General features: G+C 40.6%; 1 protein-coding gene across 1 annotated transcript in view; it reads right to left on the bottom strand.

Moving 5' to 3' along the window:
• The window catches only part of LOC120755029 (von Willebrand factor D and EGF domain-containing protein-like), a 178,168-nt gene that overhangs the window by 10,108 nt on the left and 140,385 nt on the right, over positions 1 to 27,675 (bottom strand). Inside the window, 3 exon segments of the mRNA XM_040069525.1 lie at positions 11,746 to 11,841; positions 12,957 to 13,052; positions 26,643 to 26,738. Coding sequence (XP_039925459.1) covers positions 11,746 to 11,841; positions 12,957 to 13,052; positions 26,643 to 26,738 — 288 coding nt within the window.

Here is a 27,675-nt window from a genome sequence, read left to right as displayed (position 1 = left end):
AGAAAAAGAAAAAGAAAAAGAAAAAGAAAAAGAAAAAGAAAAAGAAAAAGAGTTTTTCAATGAGGCCTTTTTTCCCCAGCTCTCTACTTCTACTCACATCAGACAATTTGACGGGATTTGTGATGTTTTCTCTGTTTCTACATTTAATAACTCTTGCCCTGCAGATGCTTGGTGCAAAGAAAAGAAAAAAAAAAGGACAGGGAAGATGGAACCAGGTGATCTTTAAAGTCTCTTCCAACCTGAACCATTCTGTGAGTCCATGATTCTATTTCTTTAGCATTTTCAGTCTGTACTCTGAAAAAAAACTGCTGAAAATGAATATTTCACTCTAATTTTATGATAATAAGTTGAAAACCAAAAATTAAGCTTAATGGAGGAAATCAATGTCCTGAACTGGATAAGAAGCGATTACCTTGCATTCTTTTCCCCAGTTAACTTCAGGTGCAATCAGCTAGAGCATCCCTTGTCAGCTGCTGCTGAGGGGAGGGAAAAGGCTGCTCCTCTTCAATTTAATCCAGGTTTTTTGAGAAATTTTACGTGTCACTGCTGCTGTATTGTTCCCATTATTCGAAGATTCGTAACAGAAACAGAGCAAAGCCAGAGTTTTAACTCCCATAGCAAAATGCAGTGGTAAATCCAGCAGGGAGGAGAGAAGGCTGCAGATGACACAGGCAAGGCTGATGTGCTCCGTGCCTCTTCCTCACTCTTCACAGAAAGGTTAAATGTGACAAAAGGTTTGACATGATCAGAATTAGCAAGGGAACACGAATTCTAGGAAGAACAGGGAAGGAACTGAGTATTTAGATTCCGAAAAAGTCAGACTTAAGGTTTGTTTACAAGGTTAAATGGCTGGGCAATAAACTGGGATTTGCATTTATGGCACGCTATCTGCTGTTTACTAACTTCCCATATGGAACATCTCAGCAATTAAGAGGGTCTTTACACGAAGCAGCTTTTCCAGGTCAAGAGATCCTCAGAGTTATGTAAAGATGTAGTTTCTAAACCAGCAGTGATTTGCTTTGAGAACTCCCAAAGGGTATAAATAGTCCCAAGAAGCATAGTACATATCTTTCGATGAGAAAAAGAAAGAAGAAGGAAGGGAATGACAGCCAAAGATTCAGACTAAGTTGGTATCTGGGGAGAGGCTAACATAAATTATTAAACAATCAATTTATAAGCTCCTCAAGCTTCATGAGGGAAGAAGTCACTCTGCCCACAAAGAACAGATGTTTTTCACTTTAGGGAGACTTCTGATATGACTCAGACTGTCATGCCAGCAAGTATGATTCATAATAAATCAACAAGGAGCAAGGCCTCTTTGAGAAAACATTATCAAGGAATAATTTTATCAATAGTCTGTAAGTCCTGATTTTTCTGCTATTCACCTCTTAATGTCTCAGGCTATGAGATGTCACATTTTTGAACAGTGTCACACTTGTAGGCAGCACAAGCAGGCTTAGAATTAAAAATCTTTTTGATTAATGGGTGAAACAGCTTGAAATCCATAAGACAAAATTAAGTAAAGATGATAAAGATGGTGTTTTCAGAGGAAAAGCCAACTGCACCAATGCCAAATAAGTGATAAGGTGTCAGGGCTGTGGGAAAGACAGGACTTGTGCAGGGCTGTGGCAGGAAAATGTAAATCTCTTTCTTTAAATGTATTAATCAGAGACAGGAGCCACTTGGGGAGGCAGCTGCTGGGGGCTGGATGCAGCCACAGGACACCAGGAAGGACATGGGGGAGCTGGAGTTTAGACAGAGAACAGGGTTTGTCACTTGGTTGGTTTGGCTCAGGAAAATGGGATATGAACAAGAGCAAAGGCTCGAGTTCCCTTCAGACGTGTAAATGCTGCCACTGACAGACCTGAGCTAACTTTTCTCTGTACCCACCAAGGTGACACCAAGAAATATCAATTTTACTCACAGCAGATTTTATATTCAATGTCAGGAAAGTCAAACCTATGCTCTAATAATGTAGTTAAATACTTGAACCATTACTCTGATAAACTGTGAGGTTTCCATGACTGATAGGCTAGGAGAAGTTGATTAAAGCTTATATAGATTGTTCACTTACACCCAATCCAGTCTGATAAATGAACTCTTGGGAGGCTTATCATCCCTAGTTCTTTACAGAAATGTGGGTGTGTGTACAGTTTACTATAATCCATGCTAGTAAGTTAGCTTTTCATCTTCATATCTCTCATAATTCTGACATTTTGGAGGAGTAGCTCATTTGCTTTCATATAACATAAGCCATGTAATTTATATTAGACACCACGAAATCCATAATTTTAATTACTAACTGAATTTAACTTTCAGCAAGGCTCACAGAAACCTGTTAAGTTCCTTTTATTCAGAATATTTCCTTCTTCACATCAAAGCAATACACATCCATATCAGAGTGGCCAATCAGGGTTTCTGCAGAATAAGCCCTGAAACTGAAGAGTGTTTCAAACAGTCTTAAAAACTGTGAGATGAATCATTGCTAGAGAGGCATGTGTGTTTGTACGTATCACTGGTGACTTGGCATTTTGGACATACATAATTTGCAAAGTCTTTTTCTACTTTCTTTTTCTGTCAGGACTGATTTAGTGTGTAACAGATTATTCATGTGGAAAAGGAAGCTTGATTTTTATTTTTTTTTTAATATTTAATATTTTCTTCTAAGTGTAACAGACTTCCACTACATTTGTGAAATGACAAATGTCATACTTTGTACATTCACAACTAGAATAATTCTTTAAAGCAGTAATCTTGGTCTAATGAATACGAAAGGTCACCTCTTGACCTAGCAAGGGAAGTCGCCTGAATAGAAGCGCCTGAAGAGAATCATTCCAGTTTATCTTGTCATATCCCAGCCTTTGTTTCAACTTCTTCCATGAATTATTTGAGAAAATGTGCACCTCACTCTCCTAGGCTATGACCAACCTGCTGAATAGATTTATTTGTATATAGAAAATTACATCACTTACTCATCTTATCTACATCAGATATTTCAGTACTGATGTCGGAGAATACACTTGTTTAAAAAGTCTATTTTACTTTAACTTTAATTGAGATATTAAATTCTAATTATAATTTACAAAATTAACTGACCAGCTGAATAGAGTTTCATGATTTCCCTTAATATGTCATGCAACTGGAATGAAAACACATTGATTTTTGCCCCTGGCCTTCCAGTACAGGTAAATGATGGGGCAGCCTCCTGTTTTGAGAGCTGGAGATCTACAGGACATCTACAGGAATAGTGTTTGTGCATCTACAGGAATATTGTTTGTGGGATGGGCAATGGTTGTAGCTGAAAAGAACCCAAACTCTTTCGCCTTAATGGTGATTCAGGGCATGAACTGGACTCGAAGACCTACACTGGTGTGGTGCTCAGGTCAGGCCCTGCTGCCAGTCGTGCTAGAGCCTTGCAAGCCATTCTGGTAGTCAGACATGTCTTATTGAGGGTAAGGGAGGAAAAAGGGGAAAAAACATCTAGAATTTGAGTACAGGCCTAGTTTGCAGCTGAGCAGTGATTGAACTTCCTTTCAAATATAATATAACCCTGTTTACATCTTCCATAAGGTTAACAAGGCTTTATTAATTTACCTGTAAGCTATTTCAGTGTCCTAGGTTACAATGTAAAATGTGCCCAAAGTATGTATTCTATCACCATCTACATGAAATGTTGTTGTGCACCACTGTTTCCCGTGCCCCCTCCCTCCAGACTATCTTCTGTTAATGGCCCATCAATACCGCCCTGCATGACTCATAGATAACTCTCCCCAGGAGCTATCTCTGTTTAATAGGCAATCAAGGACCCATTGCAAAACTGATAAAATGATATCAGTCCATTGTGAGATGCTCCGCCCAGGGGGAGGAGCCAAGCATTCCCACCTGGATATAATCGGGGCCTTGGGACAGCACAGGCAGCCTTACCCACTGGATTCCCAGAGGACAAGAGCTACCAGACCTTTCTGCAAGAACACTGCTTCAACAAGACCACTTCATCTGGACTGCCACCACCACGGTTTCAGGTTGTATTCTGACTCTGTCAGTGATCTTTTGTACCATTGCATGTGTTTTATTTTATTTTACTTTTTTTTTTCCTCTCCTATTAAATTGTTTTTTTCTGACTTGGAGTCTCTCGCTGGTTTTGCCTTCAAGCCAGCACATTCAGTTACATCTGGTTATTTTTATTGTTACCATAAAGACCAGCGGGTTTGGGCCTTACCTTCTCCTCACATGCTGAACCAGCATTAGCCTCTTCTCCAAGCACAGATATTTGTTCTGCATTCCAAATTGAGAGTTTTGCTCACAGAGTGGGCAAACAAGAGAGAAAGTTCTTTAGAAATACACTTATTCTAAGTCTCATAATCAGGATATGAATATTTAGAAATATTGAAAATTTAAAATGGTTTGTTGTCACTGAGACACACAAAGCAGTCACACGCAGACAAGAGATTTTCGCAGAGGTCCTTCCGATCCAGCTCCCAGCTGAGAGAGCGGCGAGAAGAAGAGAGCCCCTTTGTTTATTTCTTACTTTTTATACATTTGTGGGTCTAGCAGAAGATTGGCTTTTTGGGGTTTCCACCCCTCAGCCTCAGTGGCCAGACCAATTGTCAGTTACAATTGTTTTCAGGTTAGAAATATGCAAACAAAGGACAGAGAATGAAAAGCAAAGGATTTGTTTATGTTACATCTGTGGGAAAGGTAGAAAACTGCTCTTAATATTGTACAATAACTAAAAAGATCTGACTCCATTTAAGAAAATCAAAAGGCTCAGAAAAACCAGAGTAACAGTTTGTTATATGCTTCTCATGCCTCTGTGTCTCTTACATTTACAAATTTTAGTCTTTCCTTTTTTTTTTTTTTTTTTTCCCCAATGATGGGGAAAAGAGAAGACTGATGAAGTAATGACCTTAGCTCAGCTGGAAATGGATCAGTACAAGGCCTAATACTGAAAGCTAGGATACACTCTGGTCATTGATGGTTGGGCAAGATTTGTGCCAAAATTGGTTTTCTTTTGTTCCAATTAAAATAAATACCAGCTGTTTAAAGAGCTGACCTTGAGCTGAGATGAAAGAATATGTTAAATATGTACTCCCAAAGGTGATGCTATCATAATAAATAAATAAATAGGAGAATTTGGTAAACCTCACACTTTACACCTCTGGGAACTAAATAAAAACCTGTGATTTCACGGTTATAGAGAATCAATAATGATCTATTTATCCCAAGGAAAAAAAAAAAGGAGAAATGTTTTATCTAGAGTGTCACTGCATTTATAAAAACCCATCAACCTGAAGATATTCTGTTAATAAAAGAATCAGTGTTCTATTATTTTTTAAGAGAAAAAAGCAATTAGTAAAATTTCAGCTGGTTTTTATCCTCATTAGCGGTTTCCATTGTTATGACATTGTTTTGGCATAGAGGAAAAAGAACAACCAATTCAGAGGGCACCAATTCAAGAAGAGCACTCATGTCACATTATTTTAATTAGATCTCATGAGCTAAACCTTCGATAAATATTGCCAGAATATTGTATCCTAGTTACAGGCAGTCAAACTAAATGCCTTAAAAACTGGTCAGATGAGACTCAACAAGTGGTTTCTCACATTTTCGTGTGTGGCAGAGGAGCTGCCAACCATGCACCATTAAGACAGAGCTGAAAATAGACACAAGTCTGTGACCAACCTCCTTCATGATGGATCAGGATGTTCCATCAGATTTGAATGAATTTGCCGCATTCCCATGGGAATTTTTCTTTGTCCTACAGAAAATCAACTTAAAAAAATTAAAGGGCTTAAGGATCAAATCCCACACTTTTGGTTTGTTGCACTTAGGTTCTGATTCTGATACAGATTTAAGTTTGTGCAAAGTCTTTGCCTTGAGATCTGAAATCTCAGAGGTAGAACAGAGAAATCTTCTTTAGGAAACACATTGTGGGATCCTAAACCATCCAAAAGTGACTCTCAGAGTTATAATATAACTGTTGTAAAGATCTTGGAAGGCCAAAGGCTTCATGTTTCACAACTCCTGGAAGTTGTACTGGGTTTGTTCTCCCAGGTTATTATGCCAGTGAGGAGGCTGAAGTTTTGACAGAGCGAGGAATATTAAAATCTAAATATCTATAACAAACCTCACAACTATGGGGCAGAGAAGCAAAGAAACAGACTTACTGCCACTCTACACATCTTAAAGAGGAGAGACTGTAACCAGCTTGGAAAAAGAGTATTTTTATAATCCGGTAGTGAGAGCTCATGCTGTGTCAAAACCAGTGCCCCAGACTGTGTCCAGAATAAGAACACACACAGACCTGCGTGTGCTGGTGACCTTCAGGTGCTCCTTTTGGAAAAGCCTACAGTGGATATTTGCTGTAGGACTCCAGTGACCTGGAGCTAGGAACTTGCCTTCCTGGTCTATGGGCTTGCTGATGTATTCCTGCCACTTTGAAAAGGTGAAAGTGCTGTTTTTTGAAACAAATCTCAAGGAGGAAACTTGGTTTTGTTGGGTGTCTGTTGCAAAAATCTCAAGACGCAGAATCATGACCTACAAATCTCAGAATTTCTCCATTTTCTGAAAGGGCAGGGGGCAAGTTTGAATTCTGGGTGTGGAGGGGGCAGAGGAGGAATGAAATCACACTCGAGCTAGAACAGGGAGCTTATCATCTCTGGAGTGCTACTCCAGCTCCTCCATGAACCTTGAAAGCACAGATTTACAATTGGAAAATTCTTGTAGTTTTGCTCACTGGAACAAAACCATTTCCCAACAGGGATTACGCAGCAGAAAAAGGCTCCTTGTGCCCAAGTAAATTTTGTTCTGCTGTGTGGTAAGCAGGAAGAGAGAGAACTGTGTGTGATAATATTATTAGAGAAAAAATTGTGTATATTTCTGTTATTTGATTGATATGAATATGGGCTGGAGAAAAATGGAAGCTATCTTCCTTTCATCTTGGTAGTGGATAAAATAGGAACAGGTGATGCAAAGAGCAGTGGATTTTCTGCAGATCCCTGTAACATCTGGGGGTGTTCTGGTACACATGGGCATTAGATGAGGTACTAGGATTTTTTTTCTGTCTGCAGTTTCCCTGATTCTCAGTGGGTACAAATAAATTTAAAAAAGGGAAAATACTCCCTCCTTTTCCCCTCCTTTTCTTCCTTCCTGTCTCTCTCTGTTCACCCCCCAGCTTCCTTCTGTAGTGCTCACAAAAACAAGAGCTCAGTTAGGAGAAAAGTTATAAACATTTTGGAGGAAAATTGGAATTGACATCACAGAGGATAATAACAGAGCTGAAGTTCAAATGAATATTTCATAAATGTATTTACAAGGGATGCTAAGCCACTAAACACTAAAAATGACACCAGCTATGTATGCATTATCCTGTACAGATTCAGCAAAGTCATTTAACAAGCTAAGCTTATGTTAAAATTATAATCAATAAATGCCAATTACAGAGAGAGTTTTATCCCTGCATGTTAAAAGAACAGCTATAATTTGCATGCGAACAACATTCTTTTCAAAATTATTTGCCTTTTTTAAGGTTTGGAAGGGTTACATAGGAAAGCTTGAAGGAATCCTTCCTGGGATGTTGTTCAAGGCAGAGAAAGAGGATGGGAAGAATACTGAGGAAATTATAAAGCCATGAGCTTGACACTTATAACATGCAAATAAAGAGAAGTTATTCTGAAGGGCAATGAGGAGCCAGTATGGGTTCAATAATATTAGAACAGAAGACAGCAGCATGAATTTTAATGATGAACATCCTTCACAACTATAACCTCCTTATACTTTATAATTAATTGTTAGAATTATTCCTAGATCCTGCATTCAGAGGCTTAAACAACAGACTGTACCCCTGGCCAGAAGCCTTCTGACTTTACTGGGTTGTGTTTTGGGTGCATCTGTCAGGGTGACCAGATTCTGCTGCCAGATGTTCATTTCTTTGGCCTGATGTTTCTTTCTGAGCTCAAGAGAAAAAGCAATGTGAGTTATCAGCACAGGAGACAAGGGGAAGCCATGGAGCATGGAAGCATGGAGCATGGAAGGCATGGAGCTTTAAACTGGGTGTCTAATATGGAATAGGAGGGAAATCACTGATGGGAAAACATGGTCAACCTGGAATACCGTTTCTTTTATTTCAGAAAGGCAAGTTTTTGGATATTTTTGCAGCCATGAAAGCTGAAAACAGGGTCAGACGAAAAAGCTTCTAATGGAAGAACCCTCATCTAGAAAGCTGCTCTTTTCTATAGTTGAGACACATTGAATATTTCAAATTACTTTTTTCAACCTGTTCTTCCAAAAGGTTATTTCCCTACATTTGCAGTATAGTCTGAAATTTGACCATTATTCCTTAAACTATGCCCCTCAAAGTCATAGGTATTTATCAAGGATAACGTGTGTATTCCACCATACACCTTATTTGTTGGGACAAATGACCTATTTTATTGATTCTCCTTCAGAAGCCATTCTGTTCAGTTACAGATGAGTGGGGAAGAAAACTACTCTTTTGACTGACCTCTTTATTTACAGTCTGATAAAGGAGCACTATTGTGTTTTATCCATTATCAATGTCTACTGAAAGTCTCTTTTGCTCTTGCCAAGTTCTCAAGTTGCAGCCACGGACCGGTGAAACTGTAAATAAACTTTCCTGCACAGATGTCTCTGGAATGTCAATGTGAGTTTGACTGATTGTAGCATTTAGAAATCATAATTCACTGCATGACATGGACATGCAATTCCATTGTGCATCGTTGCAGAAGAGGCAGAGTTTTTGCCTTTGTGATTCTATCTCCAAAATGTAGCAGAGCTATTCCAAATTAGTTATAAGCTCCTTAACATACAGTGGATATCTCTGATATTACAGACCACTCTAGCTCTCTGAGGCATTTTTAAAAATATTTTAGACATAAAATTATTCTGCCTTATACATTGCCAATACTCATCGCAGTAGAATGGAAAATCTGTTCCAGTAGTGTCAATGGGTTTGGCTGCTGAAAGGTTGAAGTCTTTTGGGTTAGAGATCTATGACTTTGTTCCTGGCGAAAGGTGGCAAGAAAATCTGAGACATCAGAACTGGAGGTTGTGAATAGTTAGAGACCTAAAAGTAGAGAATGTTTTGCCTTTTTTGGTTTAGTAGAAGACTGAAGAAAGAAAGTGTTTAGAGAGGAATTATTGTGGCAGCTGCTCCAAACATCTTCTTGAATGGTCCATGTGGGCTGGGGGTTTTGTGAGTTAGAAACTGGAAAGATGGAGGTGATCTGTGACTTCTTATGGAAGATAAATCAAAAAGCAGATGTGGACATTCTTAGTATTTGTCCATTGTCCCTTTTGCTGGCTTAAGGAACGGCTCAGGCTGTCTCAGTATAAAGGACTGCAACAATCTGTTCCATCTGGGAAATGTCCAGAAAATAGTAGTGGAAGTCCCTGTGTACCTGTGGTTTAGTCACCCTCCTCAGTGTGTTAGGAAATCAGTGAGGAAAAAACGAGGTTTCAGGGTATAGATGAAACCTTTATCTGCATTTCCATTACCACCATCCCGATAAGGGCAGCTGAGTGAATTCATGGGCTGAAAACAAAGAATGAATCTGGGATTGTCTCATAATCTCCTACCCTTGAAAAAGCCCCTGGGAAAAAATCCTGCCCTAATGGAGTCTGGATTACAGAGTGACTGTTGACAAAACCTATCTTCTGAATTGTTACTTGTAGAGTGAGTCGGAATATTTGCATTATGAAATGGAAACTCTTGAGATTAACAAAATGGAAACAATTGAGATTAATCATATAAAAACATAGAATTAATACATGGTACTAAATAATATATTCAAATACAGTATAATAAAATGTGGTTTTGATTTAATTTAATGCCAGAGAATAAATAAATATATTATAAATATATAAATATATTTATATATAAATATATAAATATATTTATCTATAAATATATAAATATATAAATATGAAATTTCTTTTTAATATAATGAAAAATATGTGGCAGCTACTACTTTCTTATCTTACAATGTGAATGTTTTGCTCTGTTGTTGAGTTTAATAGCCAGTCTGTAATTAAAGTGGTGCAAATCTAGGTTGAATTCAGCCTTGCTGATACTACAGTGGGACACAGAATTTGGGAACACACATCCAAGCAAGATGGGGGTGCTAACCTCAGGAGATTAAATGTGACAAAGCAGTTTTGCACAGGGGAGTGGAGTGATGAACCAAACAGCTCCTTGCCAGAAGCTCACAGGTCCTGGCAGAGCCCGTGTCTTTGGCCCACTGTCCCTGTTCTGCTGGGAGATGGGACAGAGGCCAAGGGAGTACAAGAGCAACAAAAAGAGCAGCCAGGGCCTGGAGTCAGCCCTCGGTGCTGCTGCAGCTGGAGCGGCTCTGCCAGGGCTGAGGAGAAGGGAGGCATTCAGGAGGCTTTTCATGTTTAGATAAACACATTTGTTTCATTGAGTCCAGAATAGCCTCCCATTAAAACATGAAACACGACTTACTTTCAGGGTTACACTTCTATGCAAAACTTACACCTAACATCTGTGAGGATGAAGACTTTCCTGTTCCCCTGCTTCACCCCTGCCTCGCTGTGAATACCCTGGAGCAACATTGTAAGACCTCACCATCTGCTCTCTGACAATCGTCTTCTCTCTTTCTCTTTAAAAACCCAGAAATTTGGGGTTGCTGTGGGACCTGGGAGTTTCAGCCAGATCCTTTTGGGCAAAAAAAAAAGATGATTTAACCTCCCACTATGGGAAGAAACAGTAAAACCAGAATGACTAGCAAATGAAGGGATTTGGAGAAAAGTTTCAAAGGTTAGATGAATCTATAAAAAATTGCCTGGGCTTGTGTGTCTGCATAGGACAGCAAAATTTGTTGCCAGTCTCACTTGCCTTTCACAGGAGCAAGCACGATTTGTTTATTTATTCTGTAAACTGAGTCAAGAATGTGCCATCAATAACTTTAAACATTCCCATGTTTGAACTAGAAGGCAGCTGGCACAAAGAAACAATTACACAGCCATTGGGAGTTAGCTGACAGAAGATTTTCATAAGTAATTATGCTCTGTGAGTGTGAGGGGAAGGGAAGATAAAGGAGATAATGCCCTTTAAAGGGGGATAATGCCTTGATATTTTCCTCATACCCTTTTCCTGTAAAACTGATGATAGACATAAACTGAAGTGACCCTGGGTGTAATTAGCAATAACAGATCTCTTCCGTTTCCAGGTCTTCCAATCCCCTCAAATGAAAATACTTCCAGCCACCTTGGTAAGTCTGAACTGGTAGAATTTACAGGGTCAGGCTCTAAGGTTAGCATACCGACAGAATTTCTGTGCTTAATGACACTTGGGTAGAGAGAATGGGTACTCCATTTCCTTTTCTCCTTGACCTCTCCTTTTTACCTTGTATTTCAAATTATTTAATTTAAAAGTACTTATTTTGCCTGGCAGGTTGATGTCAGCATCCATGTGAGAAAAAGATGAGTCAGGCCTCTTATGTTGATTCTAGAAATGTCTTTGAAAGTACAAGTTTTACTGGCAGCATAGGACAGCTCTGACAAATAAGAGGAAGAATTTAGGTGCTAATCATGTTACGGTTGACTTTTACACGTAATAGAATCATGGAATCTTTTAGGTTGGAAAAGACCTTTAAGATGATTGAGTCCAAGCATAAACCTTAACGCAATATACACACAGCAGAAAATCCTCTGTGTGAAAACCGGCGGTGGTTACAGGGCTGCAGTAATGAAGGGAGCACTCACGGGTCTGGCACAGCGTTCCCACCCATCCTCCGGAGCACTCGCAGATGTTGGGACCGACACACTCCCCTCCATTGAGACATTTCTGCAGGCAAACAGCTGAACAGGTTGACATGAAACAAGTGAGAGGATGTACGCGATGTATCTGCGTGTTCAAGAGCTGTCTGAGAGGTGACCTGCTGGGCTTTATTCCATATGGCTGACTTCTAAAGGAATGGGAGTGTTCTGTTCCTCACATCATCAGTATGCAGGATTCTCTGATATTTTCTTCTAAAGAAATTTATCTTTGATAATTGTCTACTGGGAGACTTGGAATTTATAATGCTTAGCTCATCATCAGCTAAGAATAACCTCTCTATGACACATTATATACCTGCTACGTGTTCTATGTGAAAAACCAAGTATTTCCATAGTAAAGTTTAATATCTTTATTGCACATGGTATTTGTTCAGAGATCCTGAAAGAGTGAGTGCATGATCTGCTGTGTATGTGTGAGAGACACTTCCTTCCTTCAGCATTTCTGAATAAATTATTATTATTATAAATTCAAACCTCTGGTTCTGAAATCATATTTACTAGCAGGACCCAAAGGGTAAAAAGCCAGTATTTTAATCTGGTTTGCATACAGTATGTCATCTTGATTATAAATTTATTCAGTTTATCTGTCAACTTCATGGTAATGAATAGCCATGTACAGAAAAATATTCCTTGAAAATGTTTTAGGGTGAGAGTTTTTTCTTTTTAATTACATTTTTATGTAACTGAAGTCAGAGTTACAGAGTAAGAACACGTCATTCTCCAAATTATGCACCAATGACCTTGAGAGTACATCAGTTTGGAAAGCTTTATAGCAGGCTTTAGATAGCCCTGTACTTTGAAATACATGACATTCCTCTGAAGAATATAACAAAATATGTGAAGCTGTTAAAACATAAAATCAATGCTTCAAGTTTAATACTATAAAAATGAATTTCCATAACAAGATGTATAACAGAGCTGCATGAAGCAGAACCAGCAGAACCCACACTGCTTTTCCTCTTTTGCAAGCATCAAGTGTTTATAGCGTTTTGTATTACCTGTGCTTAGAACTGCTTTTCTTCAAACTGCTGAAGTAACAAAACAGATTCTATGTTGGTTTTTTAGTATTAAGACTGAAAATTGGTGTTGACTGGACTAATTAATATCAACAGTTTGATGGGAGCAGAGGTGCTTACGTTTGCTGCAGTGCTTTCCCCTCCAGCCAGATGGGCAGTCACAGACATTTGGGCGGACACATCTCCCCCCGTTCATGCACGTGGGATCGCAGACACCTGCAGGAACACAACAAAAGAAGAAGGTGGGAGCTGGGAAATGAGGGAAGACTTCAGTGGAGGCTCACTCGCTTCCTCCCTGCAGAAGGTTAGTTGGCTTGTAATTAAAAATCAGAAAAGTAATTTGGAATTGAGGATCTGAAACACAGAGGTTTGATAGGTCCCATAAATCCTTATGGGAAATGCTGTGCCATGTGTGAAAACTCTTGTAAGAGCTGCCTCACCAGACCTCAGAGAGGCTGATTACAAAGATTCTCAGAAAAGCAAGTGGACAGCCTTTGGGCTGATTTCTAGAGCTTTCACTTCCATATGGGAAAATTCCTTCTTCATGTTCTCAGATGTTCATTTGGATAAGAAAAGCCTTGACGAGGATGGGTTGTTTTCACACAGTTTTGGGAATGATTTTGCATTCAACCAAGCATAAATCCTAAAAATCTATTAGTCTATTGCCCTTTTGAACCATTACTTCTTAAAGTACTTACCTTTTTTACTTTATTCTTTTGTACAAATAAGATGTGAGAGCTGAGTTGTTCTTTCAAACACAAGAAGCCAGATGGGTTTTTTGTTGATTTCATTAAAAATCGAAAAGCTTTTGTGTCTCTGATTAAGCTGTATTTATCAGTGTTGTTTTAGAACATCCAGCATTAAAATCTCACATTTCTGGGAACTCAGACATCTGCAATCCCAACCTGCTTTGATGTAGGGAGATGCCTTAGGCAGGTACCCAAATTCCTCCTGTCCTGTCTCTCCATGCCTGCGAAGGTAAGTGTAGGAAGCACCCATCAGAGGCAGGGTAATTCAGAAACATGGCAGTGCCAGTATGGTGGGAGTGGGAATGATTTGCATTTTACATGGAAGGAAGCATTGGATAATTGGGTGGAGTACAAAAAGCCATGTAACACAGCGAGTGGCTGGACTGGGGTAGGAGAGCCAAGTCAGGAGGAGTTTGGCAGTCAAGGTGTGAGCTCACATTTGTGCCCGAAGGCTCCTGCCATGTTCAAAGCTTTACAGGCACGGTGGAGCTGCCAGTGACTCCTTCCCATCCCTGGTAATCGGTGTGGTTCCTGCAGGGGTGGGTGGCTGTGGGACACCTAGCTCCTCCTCAGCAGGGAGCAGGGGCCCCGAGTGGCTGACAGCTAAAACACAGCAGTGCCTCCATCAGCCTCGAGGTTGTGCTGCCTTTTAGCACATCAGCAGCAGGAGCAGAGCAGGAATGCTAACGCTGCATCAATCCTGACTGTCGAGTTGTCACTGCATACAGGACTCTGGATGACCACAGTCCCCCCCTCAGACCTCTACTGCAGGAGGTGGATTCCTGAAAAGAACCTGAAAATAGGGATGATTACAAAAAGATAGCAAGCAAAAATGCTGCAGCTGTTATTTGATGGGAGGATAACCTTTTGGTCTTCTCTCAGGGATGATCAGACATTTTTAAGTAGGTAGATTTAGGTTCCCTAGTTATTCATCTGGTGTAATGAAATATTGCTTTTGTGGCACTTTTTGTGCTGGTCTCTCCCTTCAGTCCAGATGCTGCTGCAGCTTTTAGGGCGGTGTTGCTGCTCTTGCTTGGCTGCTACATTTGCATTTCATTCTGTGCCAAGCCTCCTGGATCCCTCAGCAGCGTGACCTGCCCTTAGGCACGGCAGATGTGGCCATGATTATAGGGGCTGCTTGGACCCCAGCCCTCAAACTGTCATCCTCCATTTCCTTCTTTCTCCACCTCTCCTGATCCATGCTGTAATCTTGGCCTCTGCTTACTAAGGCTAACAGGGATCTACAGTTCCTGCTGAGCTGTTAAAAAAATGCTGCAACCACTGGTTAAAACCTAAATGAGTTCAAAGGGTCATGGCATCCATAACTCTGAAATCATTTAATCTCTTCTTTTTCCTCTTTCTCTCCCCTTTGATCTCACATCTCCAATAAGAGATTTTTGATCCACGATCTTACACTGTGTTTTATTTGATTTCATATTTCAATTATAAAACAGCTCAGACATTCAGAATTTAGAAAAGATGAGCCCAAACCATAAAGTTTGGTTCTAGATTTAAAATCACTTTATGCTTTTTGATATTCATGGACCATAGTGTCTCAGCAGAACCTGTTCTCTTAAAATCAGTTGAAAATCTATAGATTTTGTTTTGAGGTCATATGAAACTTGGAAATCATCTTCCCACCACCTCTTAGAAAGTAAAATCAAGAAAAGGTGATGCAGACAGTGGCATTTGTTCAGATGGATATTTCACCTTTTTTTCTTTTGTTTGTTTCTTCCATTTTCTGTATATTTTTAGCCTTACACCAACAATCACATTCTTATTGGTTTTTTTTATTCTTTTTGTGCTGACAGCAGACTCAGCTGCAGGGAGTCAAATTAGGAATTCAGCAAAGGTTTCAGCAACAGGTGGGGTCCAGTCTTGATCTGAATAAAACACATAAGTTTAAACTGACTTTCAACTTTCCATTTCTCCCTTTTTTTTGGTTCAGTTGCCTTACAAATGAACAAGTAGCTATAAAAATATAGCATGAACTGCCTTCATTAATTATGACATCTCTGACTTCAATGATATATCCACAGGAGTTCAGTTCAAAGTGAACTAATGGTTCAAGTCAGTACCAAACCTGTTCTGAACTGGACGAGCACTTCTGCCTGCCTGCCACCCAGGGGAAGAAACTCTTTTTGCCAAGGAATTCTCAAGCACCTTTAGGTAAATGTATGCAGTGTTATCTCTCCCCTTTTCCTTCCTGACATCTCCACCTTGTCCTCCCTTTCTTTAACTTTCCTAAATACAACTCCATCTCAATACCCATCAGGCAGACATCACCATTTGTTAATGATAACTAGTTCGGATCCTTTCTAGTCCCACTCCTTGGCCTCTGTGGAGGAGTTCCAATTTCAAAATAGCAAACAAAAATGTTCAAGCCTCTCACAGGAAAACTAAATAAATTATCAGACACTAGGAGAGCAAATCAAATTATTGCAATCCTCCCAGGTACTGGCATGACTTTGAAAAGACTCACTTTTCTTTTTTTTTTTTTTTTTTTTTTTTTTTTTCCCTCCTCTTAAGAAAGCCCTGGCATCTTGACCCAGAGACAGAAGTAGTTTGTTAAGTTTTCCATCTCTCTAGTCCTGATGCCATGGATATAAACACATTTGTGTCTCCCCTTTGTTGCAGTCAGCTAGGATATATCACTGGGAGTGGGGAGAGTCCTGTGCTATCCACAGGTCGTGGGTGCAAGCTAGCTGTCAGACAGTGAACATCACTAAAGCCTTCATCATTCCCTGGCTGCCAGTGCTGTCGTTTTCGTGCTCTTCAGCAAGAACCAAAGCACAGAATTTCATATGCAATTGTGTTACTCGAGTCTGTAATGTGCCACAATTCTGTAAGGCCACCATTTACCACTCCCACGATCTCATGTTCCCCTGAATTGGTGGGTTAGCTAATGTAAGCCTGTGCTGAAGGTGGTGATGCAGGTTGAAGAAGAAGTGTGGCTCTGTGTTGTATTTCACATGAGGGGTGATTTTGATAAGGTAACAAGTGGCTGCAGGTGTTAAGATAAAACACAGGTGCTGCGCAGAACATCACATAAAATGTGCACAGTCCTCCCACGTGCTGAAAGGCATTCACAACTCGCTGAGTTTTCTGTTTAACGCAGCAGCTATTTCTCTTTGATGGCTTTAATGCATTTTGACCTTACAATCACTTAAAATTTCCTGTGACCCTTTTCATAGCTTATCCCCCCTAGGCTCACTTGACCCAGTGAAGTGCTTCTTGCAACAACTCTTTCTATCAACCTCCATGAAGCTCCATACCAAACTCTTCAGCCCTAAAATCTTTAAGGTAGTCAGACCATCTGTTTTGGCAGCCAAAACAAGGAATTTACCTGCAAAATAAATATTTCTGGAGATTACTGAAACCACCCAGCACCTGAAGTGTTGTGTGTGGAGTGAAGTCTGTCCTTCTGGTGTAAGTAGCATCAGCTGTGGACACCCCAAAAATTTCAGTGACTTCTGCTGTCTGCCTTTGTTCCCATTGATCAACAGCATCATTCCTACTAAAATGTACACAGTATGAAGAAAAATATCCCTGTTATGCAAAACCAGAGGGGTCTGGGGGCGAAGTTAAGAACTGGACTTGCTTTGCTGGGCTCTGGAGACTGGAATTGACTCTGTTGAAGGGTCACACTATTAACCAGAAGGATCTGCTGACCAGATACAGTGATCAAAACCAGCCAGACATGGCCTCCAGACTTCCACTGCTTTTGTGGATTATCAGACTGAAACTTTCCTAGTTTAACCTAAGCCACCTTTAGACAGGAGGACCTTATTACACCTTTTCTCATTGGAAGGAGATAATAAGTAGTGAAAAGCTTTTAGTTTTGTTCAAATAAGACATATCATCACCCTCCTAAAGTCAAAAGAAAAAAAGAGATGGACTATTACAGCACGGCCCTGAAATCTTGGAAGAAAGAGATCCCCTGCAATGTTTCAGGAACTGAAACATCCATGTCGTTTCCTGGCTATGAGACTGCAGAGACTATTTCCTTCTGAATCAAAAATTACCTGTCATCACATATCCTGAGCCATGGCGCACATGGCACATATCCTGAGCCGGTGCATCAAGCTGCAGTGCTGATTAGAAGATGTAGTTTTGAAAATAGCTTTTTTTCTTTTTTCCTATTTTTTTTTTTTTTTTCTGTAGAAGCTGAGTAAAATGACCTGCTTCTGGGTGCATCCTGCCTTTGGATGGAAGAGAGAAAATAGCCTCAAGCAGTAACATCTGTGTGGGCCAGCTAAGGCAATGCATCAGGCTGTATCTTGCTGACAAAGAACACAGAAATGCAGCCAAAAGAACACCTACAGGTAGATACATACTTCAACTGATCCCTTAAGTCACCATCCCTGTGCTGACATTTCTGGGTGATTCATGGGCACTGCTTTTATTCCTGCCTGGTGTTGGTTTTGAACTGATGACTTCTCTGTGGGTCCAGTGCGTATTTCAAATTGTTCTACTGCTCTTTCGTGGAGCAGGGAGCTTGGTCAGTCTCAGGTTTGTTTTTTTCTATGGGTACATGTTGCTTTAATGTTCGTTTCCTCCTTCCTGCTCGGTGTTTTCTGTGATTTGGTGTGACATTCTGAAAAGCAAAGAGCTGTAGGTGGGGAGATACAGCCCAGTACTGACACAGAGCATGGGACAGATTTAAAAATATAACTGACTGGTCTCCGCAGGAAAATGCAGCTCACAGAAGTTGAACTGTGGACAAAAATGAAGCCAGTAAATGCAAAAGAAGTGGATTTTGTACTAAAGTTGGCACTTTCAAATGTTTGTAGGTAAAATATATCACCTATTGATAAAACAAAACGAACGTGGAGAAGCTCTGGGCCAGGAACAGCGCGATCATGACACTGCAGCATTCCAGTGTAGGGATGTTGCTGATCCTTTTCACAGGACACAAACTGGAAGGTCAGACCAGCAGTTTCACAAAATAGCACAGTTCAATTGATCGACTGGAAGGAGGTTCTCCGTCTCTCTGGGTGCATTATGCACCCAAGCAGCACTGCTCAGATGAAACATTATCCTGACTGCAGAAAGGGAACGACCGCTTGGATGCTTCTAGGCTCCAAATAAAGATTTCGTCTTGCTGAGTGATCTTCAATCCCTTAAAATAAAAAATAACAACATCCCCAAATGGGTGTGTTCTGGCCAAAAAAAGATGTTTCTAACAAAGGGCACCATTGTTTGGATTCTACTGGCAGAAACTAGTGGAGGTAAAAAAATGTCATTCACCCCTTTAGAGGGTATAACTGATGCTCAACAGATCATTAGCGAGATGGATGTACCAATATATCTGCTGCTGTGAAGGTCCCAAACGTACACAGCTCTGAAAAACACGTTATGGATTTGGGACACCAGCAATTTCTAGTCCCGTTTTTTTCTGCTTCCAAGGGCAGTGAGGAAATAGTTTTGCCCGTGCTGAGTTTTGGGCGCATATGTTTTTCCACAGCTTGATTTTATCTGAAATTCCTTATCTGTGTTGATTTGGGCTTGTAAATAAAGAAATAACTTTCTCTGCAAGCTCTGTCTGAGTAACCTCAGATGTGTGATCCACTGAATGCCAGTAATTACAGCCACAGATTAAATTTTAGGGAGAAAGAATACTTATAATGTAACAAAATTGCAAATTCCGTGCAATGCTCTAAAATTTGGATCCTTATCCATATCAAGCTACCAATCATTTTGAGGTTTGCTCATCCCTATTTCTCGCTTCACGTACCTCTGGCGGAGATGCAAAGCACTTCTTCAATAAATTACCTTTCTCAATAGTAAAAAATAATCTCGTAGAAACCTCTGAGGGATGCAGTGCGGGAGAACAAATTACTACAAGACACAGAGGGAGCTGTAAATGTAATTGTGATGGTTGTGGTGACAGTTTGCATTTCTAATATATTCACTTTACCACAGAGCTCTAGCAATAAGAGTTAGTTTGCATGACCTAGCACACATTTCAGAAGAAAAAATGGTCAGAAAAATTGTAAAGCATATAGATAGCAGAGCAATGTCAGTGCTTTGCCTAATTATGTCTGGGTCTTCATTCTGATGTGTACTCTGATATACTTATGGGGCCTTTTAGAGATATTAAAGCAGGAAATAAATCTAATTTAGTTATTAGCTCAGTAAAAATGAGAAAAATAATTACTGCTATATGGAAAAACTACTGAGCTGCTAGACTGCACTCCTAGAGTCAGTGTGCGATGCACTGCATTCCTGTTCGCAGTCACGTCGCTCTCAGCAGCTGATAACATTTTCTGCCAGCTAAGGAGGATCCTGATCACTCCATCTGTACCTCCAAAAAATTCCCTCGGGGTGAGTGGAAGGCAAGACTCCTAAACGCTGGGAAACTAGTGGGGGATTGTCACTGCAATACATGCAGGGGACTCCTCACTCTCCTTGGACTGAAAAGTCCCTCCCTCTTGGTCTCACGATCTTCATTTTGCTTGTTGTCTGTTGCCAGGTGAGACTCTGCGGTATTATCATGTCAGGATAGCTGTGGAATACTTCAGCATCTTCCAGAATAAAACCACCATAAACAAAATAAGCACGTGTAGCTGCACATTTGGATGTTTGGGGAATATTCTGCTAGAAGCTGTGAGATTTTGAGATCATTAGTAAATCCTTTTTCTCATTTACGGACTGGTTTTAGTCTGATTGCAACACTATTAATTTGAAAAAGACTACAGCTCTACTTTATTCTCATCTTTGCAACTGTTAGTGTATAATTAATGTGGGGAATTGCAAAGTACACTCTCAGCACAGGTCGTATTCCCAACATGTTAGGGGCTTGAGTTCGGTAACGTTTTCTCTTCATTGAAGAATGCTCTGTGTTTTATTAGGTCAGTGAACCATTCCAGCCTGTGTATAAATTGTTCTGTTGAGCTGCTTTCTTGTCATGCCTGAATGAGAAATGAAAGAGGGCTCATACACACAGTTTCTCCTCTGATTGTTTTTGCAGCTCTGCGCTTGAGGCTGATCTGCAATTTAGGCCATTTGGGCACATTCTCCTTGCCCTCACTGCCTGTGCTTGGTGCAATTTGGTTCATTTTCATCTATACAGAGTAAAAGGCTGATTCAAGTCTCAAGACAAGGAGAGCAGCCACAGGCTGATAACTCAGCCAAAAGGTAAGGACCTGGTCAGGAAGTTTGGAATAGGATTGCTGCCTGCACTGGCACTGCACTAATCTGATCATCATTACCCTGTTCTTATCTGCCTCAGAAATAAGCTCGAGCTTACATGGAAATCAGTGCTGGGGAGGATTGTCTTGCCTGTGTCTTTTTGTGGATAAACAGACAACATTAATCTCCATGACCATCTGTCCTCTGGGCTTTTCAAGGGATAGATCCATTGCTCCTTTTGCAAGACATCTTTAAAAAATAATTTAATCGAAAAATACATCCCCAAAAAGTTGTCTCTTAAATTAATTAGTGGGCAAAACCCACTTATTCTCATCCAAAAACCCATTGCAAAGAGAGATGCAGCAATTCAGGAATCCCTTTTCTTTTGCTTTAGGCACGCTTTTACAGACAGTAGCAGATCTGGCACATTTCTTCAGTGCATTTAAGAAACAGGTAAAGAATATTAAAATTTAGATGTTCTACTCTAGTAAAATTCACGCTGCAGTCTGGGAATGTTCTGTTTATGGAACGAATAAAAAAATTTAATAAGGCTTTTGGGCTTGTTTAGGAAATATATTCAGTTCTTACCCAGATGAATACTTGTTCCCTTCCTGAAAAATAAATTTAGACAGATGCATGTGTTCAAACCCCCTGTTAAGATAAATGCATCAGCTACATATATATGAAAAAATCTATTTTTAAAGAAAGGCAGACTAATGGTTTTGTCACAAATCCTTACTAAGAGTGAGGAGTGAGGAGCTCTGCTCTGAGAGCAGACCAAAAACCAGGCTGTGCCCTGAGTCATTGTCTCCTGTTGGGAAGTCACATCTCCCCCTGTACCCCCCAGGCAAGATGCACGGATCATGTTTTGTTCAGCTGAATAGGAAAGACAGCAGTAACCTTTTTTTTTTTTTTTTTTGGTTATTGTTCATCCTCCGTTGCATTTCCTGCCCAGGGGAAGAAGATGACATCTAATATGAACCTGTTCTGTTACGTAGCCTGGAAAATCAAGTAAGGACTGAGACCGGGATTTCCTTTTCCAGTGTCTCCAGACTGGGCTCCAACCTAGAGACAAGCCAGCCCTCAAAACTTTGTACTTTTGTTGCACAGATAATGCTTTGAACAGGAAGTTACAGGTCTGTTTGCTGTAAGCAGCTGCTCATTTACTTCCAAACACCCACTGTTCAAGCATGATAAGGAATCTTAGACAAACACTTGTTGCTTTTAAGCACATCCTTGCCGTATGGAGAGCGAGTCTGATGTAAATGATTCCTCCATCCATTTAGATGAGGTATGTGGTTTGTTCCCTGCTTGTTTGTGTGGGAGGTTTTGCTGGACCTTTGGCTTGCAAACTGGCTGATTTTTGATAGCTTTAGTCAATCTGGCTACTCAGTGAAGACATTCCAGAGAATATTTCACACAGTGTCAAGATGACAGCTCGGTGGGAGTCTGATTTGTTGAGCAGTAAAACTTCCTGCTTATGCAGCTGGCGAGGCACTAATGTACAGAAACATTACATGGGAAGGCTGGAATGTGGGAAAGCAGTGACTTTCACAATATGACATTGCTTGGCGAAAAGCTGCCTTTGAAACCCGGTGTTCACATTTCCAATTAGTTTGCCTCTAGCTCCCATGCAAAGAAAGTCCTCATGCTACCGGGAAGGGAAAAGAAAGGAGGAGGGAAGAGGAGCAAGCAGAGCTGGAGGAATGACTGTGAGTTATACTGCACACTGTGAATTGGCCATAAATCCCGGCTGCAGGAATTACTGAAATGGAGGAATAGTTTTCTCCAAACTCTGAGATCCAATCTGCAAGGTCCCAGTGTCAGCACGATGACTTGTGTGGTACAAAGACGTCGGGATTGAGCCGGGCAAAACGAAACAGATGCGCACAGAAACTTGTTCTCAGTTTTAAATGGGGACCAAACCCCAGATCTCTGGCTGTGTTGTGTGGCCATGAGGTAGTGCCAAAAGAGGGGCTGAGATCAGGCTCCAGGTGTGCCTGGTGTGCTGGAAAAGGCAGGAGGATGTTCTTTTCCCGTGACCTCTGCTCGCTGATGAGCTCCAGAGGGAGCTGTGGCTCGCCTTTTTTTTTTTTTTTTTTTTTTGCGAAGAGATTCACTCACAAGAAGCAGACAGCAGAGGAAAGGATAAATGTGGTCCCATGAATCCCTCTTCTTCTCCCCCTCTCTTCATTCCAGCCTTTCATAAGAAAACTCAGCTTTTATGGGCTTTCATTTCTAAACGTTGTTTGTGGAACGATCCTATGAAAATACATGTAGTAAATAAAGGAAACCTACTGTGTTGTCTTTGTTTATAATTTTTGTAAGGATGCAGTAGATATCAGTCAGAACCCTGCTTTAAAGCCTCCTGAAAAGCAGTGACATCCCAGATTTTTAAAGCTGTATTTTTCAAAGGGGAATTCAAACCACTGCACAAACAATTTTTCTTTAGCGCCCGAGTGTGTTTGTTGGATGCAAAGTTGATCCAGAAAATATATTTTATTTTGAGGTGCTGCCAGCATTTTTCTCTTCCCTCTCAACAAGACTGATTATACTGGAAACAATTCTTCTCAAGTGAGGATACGAGGTTGTAGATTGCTGAGGCACCACCACACATTTCCCTGTCAGCGCTGCCACCCGCGCGTCCACGGTGTGGGTGTCTGCTTTGCATAATCACCAGGCACTTATTGCAGCTGGCAGCCAATCAGACCTCGCTGATTTACACTTTTGGGGGTTTTGGAGTGATGTTTATTTAGATACAAAGCACAAACTTACAGGCTGAATGCCTTTCTCTTAAGAAGCAAAAGAAAGCCAACCTGAATAGAAAAGGTCGTGGTGCCACCACTCTGTCCTGCACGTTTTTGGCTGTCATGCAGACAGTATTAGAAATTCCAAACTGTATAGGAAGGAAACTAAAAATCATAAGGCAGAAATTCCAAATTTTACAGCGATGAAAGTGAAAATCCGAAGCCATTGTTCTATGTCTGTAAAACAAGCCAATAGCCTGTTTGGGTTCAGTTCAAAAATAACCTTTGATGGGTTGTGCGGCATTTAGTTTTAATTATCTCCTTCAATTGAGAACCTGAAGCTGCCAAAATTAAACAGAAGCTTTTCTTTCTCTGTCCATGCAGGTGAGATGTTAAGAAAGAAAGAGAAATATCTGAAAGCAGTGGAAACGATATCAACATATCAAACAATGACAACACTGAATAAACTGCCAATTTGTCTGCATCAGTATTAAGCTTACTCACTCTTTCTTGATAGGTTTTCTTAGTCAGGTAATAATCCATCCCAAATTTCTAAGATTATAGACTCAGTATAAGTACATAGCAAAGCTGATTTGCTGTCAGAGGTGTTTGAAACTACCAGAAGCATAAAAGTACACAAGGACACAGCAATTTCATATTCAGAGCGCAAAGAACAATTGAAATAATGATAAAATCCTTCAAGAGGATATGTTTTTCTCAGAATTGTCACATTCATCACTGTGGCTGAGCCACCCATACATTTCTCATGGGGTCACCTGGCAGCGACAGGGGACACCACAGAGCTGTGATTTGGGCCACAGGTTCACTTTTAGCAGTCTGTCTGACATTGTCCTGGTGATTTGGAAATGGGAGATGATGCAGTGTTAAACTTCCAGTAAAACTCACATCTGATCCCAGCTTTGCTATCATGATATGTGCATTTTTTTTCCTCACTCTTTGCGTGGATTTTACAACTCTGTGCAAGCTGAAATGTCCTGTGCAACTCAGAGCTCAGCTACCTTACATGGAGTCCTTAAAGCCTGACAGAAAAGGTGCTCAAATCCAGAAAAAAACCCTCTGTAGAGCAGAAATCTACTGTTTTTTCCTGATTCCTTCTTGCCATATCCTTCCCAGGAAGGTCAGCAGAAGCACTGCCCTCCCAGCTGGATTTCTGAGCACTCAGGCACACAGCCCATGGGGCAGTCTCACCTATGCACAGTCAGCTACTCCAGGTGGCCTCAGGATTATCAAAATTAACTTGATAAAGATATAAATACAGATATGTTTACTGCTAGTGATGCCGCAGCCTGAGCTGCTTGATACTCAGCTCTTTTTGGAATTTATTCTCCACTTTTTCACATTTGCCTGTGTGTGAGTTAGGAACATGTGCCTGTGTTTACACTTTTAGCCTTTTTAGTTTACACCTTTTTAGCATAGGTGTACGCCACCTATGCTATCTAATCCCCCAATCTAGTCCATGCCTGATGCAAAATGATATGAAATCATGCCTAAAAAAGGGGCGAGATGTGTTCTGCATTTGATCTCTGAGAGGTTTATGGGCCAGGGAGCAGCCTCCCGCTGCTGGGAGCACTGGTTTTCTCCATTCTGTGTGGAGGAAAGCTCGCAAAGGTCAGCTGAGACTGACTTCTGCTGTGCCCTGCAGGCTTCTGCTCCAGAGGAACTGCAAAACCTGGCACCTCTGTCAGAGGAGAGAGAAGTTATTCTATTTAACAATAGGAAGATATACAACTCTAAGAACAACTGCTTGTTATAAAATCTTGTGAATTAACGACTTCTCTTGATGGATCTTAATACTTGTCCAATATGCTCTTGATTTTTGGCAAGAAAAAAGAAACATTATTCAACATTTTTCCCCATTTAGCAGCCAGTGGCCAGTAAGAATCAGCAAAAAGTAGTGTTTTCCTTCCACTTAATTTCTTCTTCATTCATCACATTCACAGGCCCTTTTTCTATAACACTAGGCTAAATAAACCAGACAAAATAGCAGTTATTGAAATAGAATGAAGGCTTGGATCAGACAGAACAGAAACGTTTTCATCATCTCAAAAAAACATTTTTGCAAAAAATGATACCAAGATGGACAACAAAACTTTTGGAAAGTGGAAAGAGACCCGCTGTGAGCCAGTAGAGTTTGCAGGATTCCAGGGAGCGCTTTGCTAGACTGCAATCATCATCAGTGCGCTTCCCTTTGATCTGCCTGGAGATGTGGCAGGGTGTTTAAAGCTGGAAGCAGCACTTTTCTGATGTTCTCTAACCTCAAAAACAGGATGCCAAACATAAGGTTCTTTCCTCCTTTTTTCTCCCTCCAGCACATTCCTGCCAGAACAGACTATTCAATTGTGCACTGTGCGTCACGACCCTCCCTGCTGAAGAAGGGGAGAGCGGCAGCGTGGGGAATGAGAGGGCTTTTGTTGCTGCAGGGAATTTTTTACTGGTTTTTTTTTTTTTTTTTTTTCCCTCTGTGTGCGAGAGAAATAAAATGCTCTGGAAATGTACAGATTCTTCCTGCCAAGAATAGTTGTTTTCACAGCTCCCCTCTTGCCAATTTCAAACTGATTAAGAAATAATATTTAAAAAAAAAAAAAAAGTTTTCACGTACATATCCTAAACTCCCTGGCTGACAAATATTGTTGAGCAATTGAGTCTGTAAAAGTGCCAAAATAACCTATTTCCCCAGAAGAATTGAAGAATCAAATATTAATACTAATGGTAATGTGAAAAGGGAGTTTTCAGTGACAAGAAAAAATTCAAGGTTCAAGTGCTGTTAACCAATTACCTTAATTAAGCTGGAACTACGAGGTTCTAATGTTTTTAAGGATCTCAGTCAGCTTCTTGGCCTTTGGCTTTAATTCCCCCCCCCCCCCCCCCAAAAAAATCTTCCATGCAAAATAATTAATTAATCCCCAAATATGAATGTTACTAATTTTGAACACATGAAATATTTAGAGAGGATTCCAGCCAAATGTTCTCCTCCCAACTTCGACTTATTCTAGTAAACAAGTTGGTTTTGGGTATAACATAGAGCTTTCTGATTGAAATATTGTTGGTCACAGCATAAATACAGGCTAAATGTCCTGTGGAACGTGTGCAAAAAGGAGAAGAGCTGTTTGGGAGGCAGAGAACAGTTGGAATACAAAGGGGAATGTGTAACTCACTTTTCTGGCACCTCCTTCCAGTGTAGCCCTCGGCACAGGAGCAGACATTGGTCCGGACACAGTGACCACCGTTCTTACAGGGGGGAATGCAAACAGCTGGGGAAAGGAAAGGAAATGTTCTGTGAGCCAAAACCACGGGAGGGATCAACATTTCCAAAACACAGGCTCCTTGTTTAGGTGTCTCTGTCAGGAGAGCAGCTCACGGAGGTATTTTTTGTAGCTGGGGCAGGGAAGGTGTCTCCCCAAAGGGTGATTGGGGCGGTTGCCTGGATGGAGACTCTGATTCTGCGTTGTTTGTGGAAAAAAAGTGGGACATGATTCCTAGCATCTGAGGTCTCTTAGATACTTGCAGTTAAGTGGTCAGAATTTTCCCAGTGGGGTCAGATTTTTAAGTCTCTGTCAAAGGGCTTCTCCCCATGAAATATAGATCAGTGTTTGACATTTGCTTGGCCTTGGTGCTGCTTCTTCCCCCTTTCTCAAAGAAGCAGAGGGAAGGGCTTTGCTTTCCTTCGACCTCCATCCATTATATCCTCCTATCAATTCCAGATCCCGTGAATGTGGATACTTATTTTCAAGCTTTAGCTCTGTCTAAACCAGAACACTTAAGAGCAAAAATTTCAAATCACCTAGATGATGAAAATCACCCTCTGTGTTCAAGAGCAAGATCATCAATTTACAGCCTGTATCATTTTCACTCTCTCCTTCACCCCCAACATCACGAAAACAAAGTTTCCAGCAAGCTCCATTTGCAATTAGATTTTTCTGTGTGAATCATGCACTTGAAAAAATATATATCAGGATCACATTCATCTTGGAGGCCCAGGGAAACAAAAGAGATAGAGTAAGAGCAAAGAACTTTTAACATTGAAGTTGTTTTGGTAATAAGGGTGCATTTATAGTCCCACATTCAGGAGGAGTTACTAGATCCTACTACATATTGAAATGCTACACACTGAAACAAGAAAAGCAAGTGGTCTTAGCACAGGGGTCTTCCAGCTGCCTGTTCTAAGTTCTCTTTCTTGTGTGTTCTGCC

The sequence above is a fragment of the Hirundo rustica genome, chromosome 7 (genome assembly GCF_015227805.2).
Source record: "Hirundo rustica isolate bHirRus1 chromosome 7, bHirRus1.pri.v3, whole genome shotgun sequence".
Taxonomy (NCBI): domain Eukaryota; kingdom Metazoa; phylum Chordata; class Aves; order Passeriformes; family Hirundinidae; genus Hirundo; species Hirundo rustica.
Note: the sequence above shows the minus strand (reverse complement) of the source record. Positions and strands in the feature narration are given on the sequence as shown.